We start from the raw sequence: 13,987 nt of genomic DNA, 5'->3' as shown, positions 1-13,987 counted from the left end.
CAATTATGTTAACAATTTAATAGTTGCTGTGGCTGAGAAATGTGGTGACTCTATTTAAGCCCTGGTTAATACAGTGAAGTACAAAGTTAAATTATAATTCAGCAGTTTCCCACTGGAGTCTCCCTCTGAGATTCGTTTGTAGAGTTGTGCCTTCCATGTATTGGATGAAGTGGACTTTAGCCCATGGAAACATATGCTTCAATAAAAACTCACTAGACAGAGCCAGCATGGTGTAGCGGTTAAGGCTGACCTGGGAAACCCAGCTTCAAATCCCCTCTTGCGCCATGGAAGCTTACTGGGTGACCTTGGTCCAGCCCCACACATTCAGCCCTGACCCTGGCTAGTATTTGGATGGGAGACCTCCAACGAAATACCAGGGGCGTGATGCGGAGGCAGACAATGGTCAAGCCACCTCCCAATGTCTCTTGCATTGAAAACCCTACGGGGTCGCCATATCTCAGCTGTGACTTGGCAGCAGAAAAAAAAAAAGATTTTACAAGAAATCCTTTGCCAAAGCGGCGGTTTTCTCCAGGCGAACTGATCTCTATCGGCAGGGGATCAGTTGTAATAGCAGGAGATCTCCAGCTAATATCTGGAGGTTGGCAACCCTAGTTACAGCGCAAAAAAAAGTTACAATGAAAATGAGGAATGGATTTTGAATGAAGTTGCCTGGACCCAGATAGACTGCTCTGGGATTAGATTGACAGCCCCCAAAGTTAAATGACGACCCCTGGAAGTAGGAGAAATGCTCTGGGACTGGAATGGTGGCACCCAGGATGGAAAGGCAACCCTTGGGAGTAGCAGAAGTGTTCTGGGCCTGGAATAGGGTTGCCAGGTCCCTCTTCGCCACCGGTGGGAGGTTTTTGGGGTGGAGCCTGAGGAGGGCGGGGTTTGGGGAGGGGAGGGACTTCAATGCCATAGAGTCCAATTGTCAAAGTGGCCATTTTCTCCAGGGGAACTGATCTCTATCGGCTGGAGATCTCCAGCCACTACCTAGTAGCTGGCAACCCTACTCATGCTTAACAGTCGCCCTACAAAATGAATACATAGAATTACATCATAAGCGCTATGGTTATCACTTGGATTACCATGAGAGGAAGAAGAAGAGAACGGACTGCGGGACTCCTTTCAAAGAAAGCCTAGAAAATTATTAGTTTGAAGGCCAAGCTTTACTATAAGAAGGGCCATGCAGAGAAGATAGAGATGGAAAAGACCATTCATTTGGACCGAAAGAGGAAATACCAAGCGGAGGAATGACCAAAAAAATCCCTGAAGGAGGTGAGTTGACCTACCTGCTAGACAGAGAAGAACAATCCAAAATGAAAGTTATTCTCCATATAATTCTACAGAAGTGAAAAGAGAAATCAGGGAAATGGTTCCTGTACCAAAAGGTCCGTGCCCAGGGAGAGACCCAAGTTCTTCAAGTGATTCAGACAGGATCTTTGCTCTTATATTCGATTTTAGCAGCAAAAATATTATATGCGCGAAAAAATTGAAACATCCATATATACCTACAACAGAAGAATGGCTTGTCAAGATGTTAGAATTAGCAGAAATGGCCAAACTGACTGCTCTGATCAGAGAAAATAACTTTTCTAAGTTTGTGGAAAATTGGAAACCATTTATGGACTTTCTGCGTAATATGAAAAAGAACGAATTCATGATTTGTGGGTTTGAAGAGCAGAAGAATAAGAATGTCGGTATGATAGAGAAAAGTTTGTTTAGTTGTAAGAATAATTTCAAAAATGATTTTGTATATGTAGCTAGAGAACAGGTTGTATTTCCTTAGATTTATATTCGATACAAACGAAAACGGAAGTCTTTTTGTCTCTGTTTGTTTTTTCATTTCCCCCTTTTTCTTTATTTTGTTTATTGTAATTTTGTTAACAATAAATTTAATAAAATGCAAAAAAAAGGGATTCGGGCAGGACAGAGAAAGGAGGGGTCAGGGAAGAGAAAATTGTGCTTTTGTCGGAGATGGGGGCCACACAAAGCCTCCCAAGTATGAACGATTCATTCAGCCAGGGGGGTTTTGTGGTTCAGGAAGGCCCAATGGGACATATCCTGAACTCAAAGCGACTTTTGGTCTTCCTATACTCAGCCTCCTATTTCTTCCTCCGTATGCATCTCTGGAGAGTAATTCCGAAAGGTACCGTTGTCGAGGTGAACGCTAGCGAATGTGGTCTTGTGATGCAAAGAGCAAAGTAGTTTGTGTATCGCCAGTAATAAAAGAAAACAACTTGAACACCACCACCACCACCCCCCAAAAAAGAAGACAATCATACTCGAGCAAGTACCCCTGGAAGATGGGGTACATCTGTTTGGGGGACCCAGCAATGAACAGGGAGGATTCCATTCTCACCCCTGCCTCTGCGGGATGGGAAGATCCCTGAACGCTGCCTTCTAGCATCGCTTACCTGGGCACCTCCAGGTCTTCAGGTTCTCCCCACGGCATAGGTAGCACACGTCTGCTCTCTGAGCGTCCCAGAAGGAAGATTACAACTCCTCCTCAACGCAAGCTCTTTAAAATAGGATCAGGGAGAACGTAGGGACTCTGGGTGACGAGGGTTTTCCTTGATCCTTCTGGGTGACATCCGGGACCAGCGGGCACAACAGCCAGATGGCACTTGGCGTGCGGGAACGTACGCCTGTCCCCGAGAACGCAAAGGACGTGTTGGGTGGCCAAAGTCATGACAGCTCCAATCCTAGGGTCAGACGTCTGACGAAGCCTGGGATTTTTTTTTAAGCCAACAAGTTCCTAGTCCTTATAAGTACACTGGACGATACCCCCCCAAAAAGGTTTCTAAGAGGTGACACCTCAGAGATGGTCTAGGAGAGATTTTGGCATCCATATGTGGGTTGACTTTCTCTACCACTTCAGGAAGAATAAAACCAGCTTACAATCACCTTCCCTTCCCCACAATAGACACCCTTTGAGATAGGTGAGGCTGAGAGAGTGTGACTAGTCCAAGGTCACCCAGCTGGCTTCATATGGAAGAGTGGGGAAACCAACCCGGTTCACCAGATTAGCATCCGCTGCTCACATGGAGGAGTGGGGAACCAAACCCGGTTCTCCGGATCAGAGACCACCGCTCCAAACCACTGCACTTAACCACTACACCACGCTGGCTGTCCAGGTAGGAGGAGACGAGGAGAGCCAAAGACAAGTAGTGAACTTAAGGACAGAGTAAGGATTTGAATCTGTCCAGTCCTTGTCTGACACTAACCACTATACACTCTATTTGTTAAACGAGGAACCTGCCCCATTGTTTGAGATATAAAATGATATAAATATATATGGGTCCATCACATCTAGCTTGGCCCTTCGTCTCTATCCCCATTCGTAACAGGATCAACTTATCTTGTAGGGCTGCGGTTTAATATTACACAGCAAAGACATGTCATCCCGTTTTTGATACGTATGAATCCATCAGGCAGTTCCCAAGAAGCTTAAAACAACGTGTTTTTTTTAAAAAAGTCTCCTCAAGTCAAATCAGCAAATAAAATTATCAATCAGAAATTGCCCAATAAGAGAGAATATCATGGGCTTTTCAAAAATACCTTGCAATCTTTCTGTTTGCATTCCTCTTAATCTGTGTCCCTTGGGCACAAAGACTACTCTCTCTCAAAAGAAGAGTTGGTTTTTATATGCCGACTTTCTCTACCACTTAAGACTCAAACCGGCTTACAATCTTTCCACAACAGGCACCTTGTGAGGTAGGTGGGTCTGAAAGACTGTGACTAGCCCAAGGCTTCATGTGTAGGAGTGCGGAAACAAATCCAGTTCACCAGATTAGCCTCCGCTGCTCATGTGGAGCAGAGGGAAATCAAACCCGGTTCTCCGGATCAGAGTCCACCACTCCAAACCACCACTCTTAACCACTACACCATGCTGGCTGAGAAGTGCCTAACAGAAGGGGAATACAAGCCACAGTGGGAAAAGGCCACCATAACAAAGAGAAGTATAAGCAGAAAGAAACTCTAGTACCCAAATGCTGCCTGAAAACATATGGGCTCGAAGGAGGGGCCATAGCTCAGTAGAAGAACATCTGCTTGGCATGCAGAAGGTCCCAGGTTCAATCCTCGGCATCTCCAGTTAAAGGGACTAGGCAGGTAGGTGATGGGAAAGACCTCTGCCTGAGACCCTGGAGAGCCGCTGCTGGTCTTAGACAATACTGACTTTGATGGACCAAGGGTCTGATTCAGTAGAAGGCAGCTTCAAGTGTTCATGTGAAGACCTCTGAACCATGAAAAAAGATTAAGTTCAAGGAGACTCCATAGGAAGGGACTTTGACCCTCATGGTATTGCTGTCAAGAAGGGCGTGACTTCATGGACATGTGAAACTTCCTTATACTGACTCAGACACTTGGTCCCTAAAAGACCATCTTGACATGATCAAGGCACGAATAACTGCAGCCAAATCTTGGTCCAGGAAAAGATTCCACAGGATATCCTCGGAAGGAGGGTGACCCCCTCCAGAACAGGCGGTTGGAAGGATTAGTCGAGTAATCTTTCCACCCTCCCAGTAATCTAGATTACCGTAATGCACCCTACGTGCGATGGCCTACGGAAGGTGTTCTGAGTCTTCAGTTGGTACAAAGCGCAGCTGTCTTAGTATTGATCCCACCGGGCTAAAATGAACACTGTTTACTGGCTTCCGGTTGATTGCTGAGCCAATTCCATGCGCCGGTTTTGACTTTTAACGTACCAAACAGTCCACAGTGTTTCAAGAACTGCCTTCTTCCCACGTGGATTTACTTGGGAGTTTTCAGGTCTTCTCGAAGGCTCTGCCACTTGTTCCTCTGAAGTCTGATGCATGGTGGGGTCATTCCAGAGGGCAAGGTCTTTTTAGCAGTGGTACCAAAATCATAAATTCCCTACCCCTCAGGGGTTTTCTTGGCCTGTGGCTGGCCTGCAGGTGACAGGCAGTTCTATTCCAATGAGCATTCAGCAGCATCCAGATTTAAAAAAAAAACATTTATATGACACTTTTCCCGGGGATGTTTTGTATCCCGATCTGACTGGAGTTCCTAAAACCGTTCACTACTTTCATAAATGCAACAGAATTCATTAAAAACCTTTAAACTGAAAAATTAAAACCATAAGAGATAAAGGAGAGAAAGAGCTACACACTGTCAAGAAACAACATTGGACCTGGATGACTTCAGACAGGTCTCTTTCAGCTTCTGTCCCATCTACCTACAATACAACACTGGCCTGCCTTATAGGTAGGGGAAGGACTGTGGCTCAGTGGAAGAGCCTTTGCTTTGTATGCAGAAGGTCCTAGGTTCAATCCCCACCATCTCCAGTTGAAGAGGAAAGAGAGTTGGTTTTTATACCCTGATTTTCTCTACATTTAAGGAGTCTCAAACCAGCTTACAATCACCTTCCCTTCCTCTCCCCACACACATTTTATCACTGATGATATACACATCCATACAACATTGGAAATAGATTATAAGACCTCTGTGTGAGCCAATTTAAATGGTGAAAATCCCATGTTTTACAAGTGACGATGGGCCACACAATATAGGTTATCACCTTTATACTTTTATGCATTTCTGGATGTGTTTCTAAAATACGACTACTGAAGGAGGCCACATTTGGGGTATGTATTGGACATTTACATTGATTTTTTATCATCAACTATGTTGGAAACTTAGCAACTATTTTATATATTCTTTTAATTGATCAGCCTGTACATTTAAGGCCGTGTTTTTAATTTAGTGTGCACTGCATAATAAATTTGTTTTCTGTTGCCCCAGAAGGTTGGACCAGAACCAATGGGTCGAAATTAAATCAAAAGTTTTCTTCTAGACATTAGGAATTTTCTAACAGTTAGAGCGGTTCCTCAGTGGAACAGGCTTCCTCAGGAGTGGTGAGCTCTCCTTCCTTGGAGGTTTTAAAGCAGAGGCTAGATGGCCATCTGTCAGCAATGCTGATTCTATGACCTTAGGCAGATGATGAGAGGGAGGGCACCTTGGCCATCTTCTGGGCATGGAGTAGGGGTCACTGGGGTGTGGGGGGAGGTAGTTGTGAATTTCCTGCCTTGTGCAGGGGGTTGGACTAGATGACCCTGGTGGTCCCTTGCAACTCTATGAGTCTATGAAATAATATCAGTATTTTGTTATAATTTTCAGCTCAACTTTTAGGTTCTTTGTCTAGTTAAGGTTGAGTTTTTTTTTCTTCCCTTTTCGTTAGTTCCGTGGGTATACACTGACTGGCATCATTTTTAGAGGGGAGGGGCTGTCCCAAGCAGACATTGCCCCTCCCAGACTCTGCCTCTCTTTCCCAGCTTGTGAAATCCACACCAATCTTGCACCTGATGAGTAAGGATGACATTGCAGCTTATCGCACATGTGTGAGGAGGAGCAATGATCGTGGGGGATCCCGGGGGCAGGGGGTCCTGAACAGTCTCCAGGCCCCGGGAAATGTGTTGCCCGCTGGTGGCGCACAACATTCAGACACACACCCAAAAAATCTTGGCTCACAAAATAGAGCATCCCTATCGGGGCTTTCCTGTCCGATTCAATAGATCCACGTCTGCGCGTCAGAGCCGACTGATGCAGAGGCTTAGACGGCTGTAAACAGATTGTGGAGTAAGCTGAAGGACGCGGGGAGAAGGGCGAACCGTGACAGGTGTGACCCAGCCGTGAATCCTAAGCTCCTTACTGGAAAAGAGGGCAGAGAGAACTGTGACATATGTGTGTTTTGATGAAAGGGGGAGGCGATACAGTAACACTGTTTAAGCATGAGGTATAGATGTTCTGCCTTTACAGATGAGAGTTAAAACCTCTCACCTGGCCCAGAGACTAACAGCTTTCTTTTCTTCTTTTTTTAAACAAAGAAAAAGCCCTCTTGGTTGTAGACAAAACAGGGACAGGAAATCTGCTCCCCCTATCATTATTTCTCTCCTTGCCAAACAAAATGGAATTTTAAAAAATCATGAAATGCATACAGAAGCTGGGATTATACAATTGGGAGGGTTGCCATATTATTAATTAATTAATTATTAGCAAATTAAAATTATATTGGGGCCATCGGATGCCCTGTTTCTTTATCCCCTATCGCCGTCAAGACATGAAGACGGGGCAGAAAATCAAAGAAAGTCCTTGAGAAGAGCAGCCCCTTGGCATTAGTTCACGTCGTAGTTTATTTCTCACAAAGACTGTACAAAATCCGTATAAAATTCTGGCACTGGAATGGGTTGTTATCCAAAAATAATTCCTGGGAGGGGGGGGTGTCCCACCAGCCTTATAACTTATATGGGGTGGGAAGGGGGGCAAGCAGCAAAGAGGAAGGGGCTAGGGGTATGTACAGCAGAACCAGAAGATGGGGGGGCATGAGACCAAGAAATTCGCATTTACAGGATTTGGGGACAGGACGGGAAGCCCGCAGGACTTGCCGTGTGTTATATATACACTATCTCACATATTAACAAGCTTTACATGATGATAACAAAAGGGAACCCGGGGCAACGTCATGCCAGGATCTCTTCTGTATTACTTTTTTTCTTTTTAAAGCACCAAAATCCACCATCATAGAGTCGCAGGGGGGCCTCCACAGGGGCCAAACGTGCCGGGAATGGGGAGAACCGAAGAGGTGGACAGGGCCACTTCCGGGTTGGTCACCGGCTGATGTCCCGACTGGCGTCCCAGGCCTTGGGGACCGACTGGAGCTTGAGGGGATTGAAGAATGGGTGCTTCAGGGCCTCAGCCAACGTGAGCCGCTTGGCCGGCTCGTACTCCAGCATGCCCTCGATGAGGTCGAACAGCTGATGGTGCTCCTCCGCCTCGGATGCCAGGTACCTCTGAGGAGACAGGAAGGGCCAGAAGGGCTGAGACCCTGGACCAAGATTTCCCCCCCATGCACACTGAACAGAGTATTATTGGGGAAGGATTGGACACAAATCTCCCAATCTCCCCTCTCTATCTTGCCTGTCTGCAAGAAAAAGCTAGTGAGTCACATGCAGAGAAGAAGTAGAAGAGGAAGAGTTGGTTTTTATACGCCAAATTTCTCTTACTACTTAAGGCAAAATCACACCGGCTTACAATCACCTTCCCTTTAGAAGGGGTCATCGGGGCCATCTAGTCCAACCCCCTGCTCATTGTAGGATCAGCCTGGAGCATCCCTGACAAGTGCTTGTCTAGCCTCTGCTTAAAGGCTACTAGTGAGGGGGAGCTCACCACCTCCCAAGGTAGCTGACTCACTGTCAAACAACTCTTAGTGTAAAAATGTTTTTCCTAATATCCAGCTGGTACCTCTCCGCCCGTAATTTAAACCCATTATTGTGTATCCTATCCTCTGCTGCCAACAGGAACAGCTCCCTGCCCTCCTCTAAGTGACAGCCCTTCAAATACTTCAAGAGAGCAATCCTGTCCCCCCTCAGCCTCCTCTTCTCCAGACTAAACATTCCCATCTCCCTCTGCCTTTCCTCGTAGGGCTTGGCCCCTGATCCTCCTTGTTGCTCTTCTCTGCACCTGCTTGATTCTGTCCACATCCTTTTTGAAGAGAGGCCTCCAGAAGTCTTTCCTCTCACCAAGCAGATGACAGTCTTTGCACCTTACCCGAAGGGGCTTGCAGTTTTCCCGTACGTAGCGCCCAGCAGAGGTGTTTTCGTCCCAGTCCAGCCGACCATGATAGAAATATTTCTGCTTCCTGTTGGGAACCAGACACAAGGAAGAATGGGGGTGAAAAACCACAAAGTGGTTAAGCGTTCCCTACCAATGCACATTAGTACACGCATGCACACATGTTCTCACAACAGCCTCAACAAGTTCGTTTCCTAACCGGTTCTCCACAAGGGTGAATTATTTGTGCATCTGGGATATAAAAGAAGGTCAAACTCTGGCATATTTTTGACCATGAAAGAAGGAGATGAGCAAGCACACATATGTGAAGTCTTATACTGAATGAGACCATCGGTCCATCAAGATCCGTCTTGTCTACTCAGACTGGCAGTTGTGCTCCAGGGTCTCGGGTAAAGTTCTTTGACATTACCTAATGCCTGGTCCCTTTCAACTGGAGATGCCGCAGACTAAACCTGGGACCTTCAGCACGCAAAGCAGAGGTTCTACCACTGAGTCGCAGCCCTTCACCAAACCATGAAGATGTTATCAGACCATCAAGGTCAGTATTGGCTATCCAGACTGGCAGCAGCTCTCCATGGTCTCAGGTGGAGGTCTTTCACATCACCTACTGCTGGGTGCTTTCAACTGGAGATGCTAGGGATTGAACCTCGGACCTTCTGCATGCAAGGCAGAGTCCTTTCCACTAAGCCACAGCCCCTATGCCAGGGGTGGGGAACCTCCGGCCCGCGGGCCATTTACGGCCTGCGGGACCATTTCATCCGGCCCCCGGCCCACCTGTGGAGGGCCCCCTGCCAAGCCCCTCCCTGCTTGAACCGCCAGCTGCTCGCGCTTCCCGCATGGCCACCAGAGGGCCCACTGGATCTGCTGGCTGGTGAGTGCTTCCCACAAGGCAGCTGGAGGGTCCCCTGCCAAGCCCTCCCCGCTTGAACCTCAGGCTGGTGGGCGCTTCCCACGCGGCACCCGGAGGACCCCCTGCTAAGCCCCTTCCCACTGGATCTGCCGGCTGGCGCGCATTTCCTGGAGGGCCCCCTGGCCAGCCCCTCCCCACTTGAACCTCCGGGTGGTGCACACTTTCCGCGCAGCACCCGGAGGGCCCCTTGCTAAGCCCCTCCCCACTGGATCTGCCGGCTGGCGCGCACTTCCCGCATGGCAGCCGGAGGGCCCCCTGGCCAGCCCCTCCCTGCTTGAACCTCCGGCTAGCGCATTTTCCACACAGCACTCGGAGGAGCCCATGCTAAGCCCCTCCCCGCTGGATCTGCCGGCTGGCGCGAGCTTCCCGCACGGCAGCCGGAGGGCCCCAACGCCAGCCCCTCCCCGCTTGACCCTCCGGCTGGTGCGCACTTTCCGTGCAGCATCCAGAGGGGCCCCTGCTAAGCCCCTCCCCACTGGATCTGCCGGCTGGGGCACGCTTCCCACATGGCAGCTGGAGGGCCCCCTGGCCAGCCCCTCCCCGCTTGATCCTCCGGCTGGCATTCTTCAGTACAGCATCTCCTTGGCAGGGGCTGTGGATCAGGGGTACAGCGTCTCCTTGGCAAGAGCTGTGGATCAGTAGTACAGCACCTCCTTGGCAGGGGCTGTGGATCAGGGGGAGAGCACCTTCTTGGCAGGGGCTGTGGATCAGGGGGAGAGCACCTCCTTGGCAGGGGCTGCGGATCAGGGGGAGAGCACCTCCTTGGCAGGGGCTGCGGATCAGTGGGAGAGCACCTCCTTGGCAGGGGCTGCGGATCAATGGGAGAGCACCTCCTTGGCAGGGGCTGCGGATCAGTGGGAGAGCATCTCCTTGGCAGGGGCTGCGGATCAGAGGGAGAGCATCTCCTTGGCAGTGGCTGTGGATCAGGGGTAGAGCATCTCCTTGGCAGGGGCTGTGGATCACTGGGAGAGCATCTCCTTGACAGGGGCTGTGGATCACTGGGAGAGCATCTCCTTGACAGGGGCTGTGGATCAGTGGTAGAGCATCTCCTTGACAGGGGCTGTGGGTCGGGGTAGAGCATCTCCTTGGCAGGGGCTGTGGGTCAGGGGTAGAGTTTCTGCTTGGCGGGGGCTGTGGATCAGCGGGAGAGCATCTCCTTGGCAGGGGCTGTGGATCAGGGGTAGGGCATCTGCTTGGCAGGGGCTGTGGATCAGGGGTAGGGCATCTGCTTGGCAGGGGCTGTGGATCAGGGGTAGGGCATCTGCTTGGCAGGGGCTGTGGATCAGTGGTAGGGCATCTGCTTGGAAGGGGCTGTGGATCAGTGGGAGAGCATCTCCTTGGCAGGGGCTGTGGATTAGGGGTAGAGCATCTGCTTGACAGGGGCTGTGGATCAGGGGTAGAGCATCTCCTTGGCAGGGGCTGTGGATCAGGGGTAGAGTATCTGCTTGGCAGGGGCTGTGGATCAGGGGTAGAGCATCTGCTTGGCATGCAGAAGGTCCCAGGTGCAGAATGGACTACCAAATGTGCAGCATCTCTGTGTGTGTACTCTGTGCCCCTCCCCAATCTGGACCCTTCTAAATTCAATCCACGGCATTGCTGGCTTGGGCAAGAAATGAACAGAGGAGAGTTGCCATTGCCTTTCTCTGCATAAGGACTCTGGTATTCCTTGGTGGTCTTATATCCAAGTACTAACCAGTGCCGACCTTGCTTAGCTTTTGAGATCTGATGTCAAGTTCCATCCAAGTCAAGTTCCAGGCAGCATGTAAAATTTCTCAGTAAACAAAGTGTACTTCATAGTTTCTCTGGGCAAAAATGGGTAGGCTCAGACTGCCAGTAGGTTAAGATCCTAGACATCTGCAGGACAAACCTACTGACACTTTCCAATGAGTAAGCCCCGCTGACTGGAGTTGAGTAGGATTTAGAGTAGACCTGCATAAGATTGCACTGCTGATCACTTTTTGTTTTATATATATATATAAATTTTATATATATAATTTTTGTATGGCCCCCGAATGATGTCGAAGATATTCAAATGGCCCTTGGCAAAAAAAAGGTTCCCCACCCCTGCCCTATGCAGACTAGCTGGGGTTCTCCAGGGTCTCAGGAGATCTTTCACATCACCTACTGCCTGGTGCTTTCGACTGGAGATGCCAGGGATAGAACCTGGGACCTTCTGCACTCAAGGTAGAGGCTTTTCCACTGAGACACAGCCTCTCCCCGAGCCCTTCAGGTATCCCCAGCAATCCCTAATCACTCACGCCCAAGCTACCCCCAGAGTCACTCGCCTGGTCTTCCGGGTCATGCGGGACGGGATGGGTCCCAGGATTCGCTCCATCATGGCTAGGTGCTCGCGGTTATCGTGAGTCTGAAAGATAAAAGAGGCCGGAGTGAAATTTCTCTCCTTGGAGGGGTAACAAAAGAAACCCTCCCTCCCCTGACACCCTACTCATACGGCTGTCAAAGGCGAGCCGGTGTGGTGCAGTGGTTAGAGAGTCAGTCTAGGATCTGGGAGACCCAGGTCCGAATCCCCGCTCTGCTGTGCAAGCATGCTGGGTGACCTTGGGCCAGCCACACATTTGCAGGGTTGTTGTGAGATTTAAAAGAAGGTGAGGAGAACGATGCAAGCTGCTAAAATCCAACTGGGGAGAAAAGCGAGGTATAAACAAAGTAGATAAAATAAAGGGACAGAGGGAAGAGATTGGCGAATGCTGGGCAGGCTTTTGCGCAGGAAGGACTTTGGTTTTTTTTGCAGGTTCCTTTTTCTCTTTAGACTCATAGAGCGGGAAGGGACCACCAGGGTCATCTAGTCCAACCCCCTGCACGGTGCAGGAAATTCACAATTGCCTCCCCCACACACACACCGAGACCCCTACTTCATGCCCACAAGAGGGCCACACAAAAAAAACAAAAAAACCCTTACATTGTGGATGGAAGTCCAAAACAGAGGAAGAAGGATTTCAGTTTTATATTTTAAATGTTACTTTGCAATAACAATCACACGTAATCATAAAGATTTTTTTATATATATTTATGTGTATCTTTGAGTCTGGAATGTTGATTGCTTAGACCACTGAAGGCGGCTGTATGGCCGAAATGCGTATGGTCAGAGTCTAATTGTGTGCTTTTATATCTTACTGTGTTATATGAGTATGTTAATTTGGTAGGCTATTGCAATGCCTTCTATGTGTTATATGTGGTATTAGATTTTATCCTGAAATAAATGGATACATATTTTGTACTTACATAATTTTTAGAGTGTATAACCTTGGGCCTTGGATTTTTACTTTTATTTATATTTTCTTGACCTTTTGGGTACTTAATTTCATCTAGTCCAACCCCCTGCACAATGCAGGAAAGTCATAACTTGCAATTTAGAGTAAGATGGAAGGTACAAAATGATACAGATTCACCCAGAGAAATGTATGTTGAATAATAGATTAGGAGTTTATTGTTTAATTTAGTCAATGTATGGTTGTGTGTATTGTGTGCAGCATCTGAGAATCATAGAGTTGGAAGGGACCACCAGGGTCATCTAGTCCAACCCCCTGCACAATGCAGGAAATTCCAAACTACCTTCCCCCACACACCCCAGTGACCCCTACTCCATGCCCAGAAATGGCCAAGATGCCCTCCCTCTCATAAACTGCCTCTCATGAACTGCCTACGGTCATAGGATCAGCAATGCTGACAGGGTACTGATTGTTATGCATTTTGTGTGTGACATTTTTTGTGTTGTTTTGAAAATAAAAGTTTACTTAAAAAATAAGCACCATACACAGGACCACCCTGCATGATTGTTTTAGAGCCCTGGTGCACATCTGTGCATGAAGTGTGCTTCGACTACTGACCACTGTTCAGCTCTCATTTCTAGGGTTGCCAACCCAAGAAACCCTGGAGATTTGGGGGTGGAGCCTGGGGGAAGATCCTCAGCAATGTATAATGCCACAGTGTCCATCCCCCCACCCCCCAGCAGCCATCTTCTCCAGGGGAATTGAGCTCAATAAGCTGTAGACCAACTGTAATTCTGGGAGATCACCAGGCCCCATCGAGAGGTTGGCAACCTGACTTATTTCTCTTTCTGCAAAGCGTCTCTAAGAAGCCCTCGAGGCCCATAAAAATATCTGCCTGCCACTCCCTTTACATTCTGGTTATTCAAGCACCCCCACCCCTCCAAGATCTCCAGGATTAGAGAAGCATGCCTATTATATTAGGCGCTGTGAAACACAGGCAGGCCAATGCTGCTGCAGCCGTCTTGCTTGTGGGCTTCCTAGACTTGACCTAATACACTGCTTGATGTATACACATCCTCAGGAGCCCGGCACGTAACAGAAGGTGAGACATGGAAGCCATGTTCTAGTATATAAGGAATAAATAACTTTACAGAAAGCTTCATTATACTAGAAGGGCTTTTATGCATTTTTCTACTATGCATTATGACACTATTATATTATTAGGATGTGTACTAGATTACAATTCTATGACTGA

General features: G+C 48.3%; 1 protein-coding gene across 2 annotated transcripts in view; it reads right to left on the bottom strand.

The window, feature by feature from the left end:
• LOC130480039 (dual specificity protein kinase CLK2) overlaps positions 1–13,987 on the bottom strand; it is a 67,858-nt gene that overhangs the window by 32,662 nt on the left and 21,209 nt on the right. Inside the window, exons 8-10 of one of the 2 annotated variants that reach the window (XM_056852445.1) lie at positions 11,784–11,867; positions 8,569–8,655; positions 7,616–7,811 (exon numbers count right to left, since the gene is read on the bottom strand). In XM_056852445.1, the coding sequence (XP_056708423.1) occupies positions 7,629–7,811; positions 8,569–8,655; positions 11,784–11,867 (354 nt within the window). In that variant the 3' untranslated portion in view covers positions 7,616–7,628. Of the gene's footprint in view, positions 1–7,615; positions 7,812–8,568; positions 8,656–11,783; positions 11,868–13,987 lie in introns of those variants that run through there. The other variant, XM_056852446.1, reaches the window with a different exon arrangement.

This window comes from Euleptes europaea, chromosome 7 (assembly GCF_029931775.1).
Source record: "Euleptes europaea isolate rEulEur1 chromosome 7, rEulEur1.hap1, whole genome shotgun sequence".
Classification (NCBI taxonomy): Eukaryota; Metazoa; Chordata; class Lepidosauria; order Squamata; family Sphaerodactylidae; genus Euleptes; species Euleptes europaea.
This window is presented reverse-complemented; position numbering and strand designations above follow the sequence as displayed.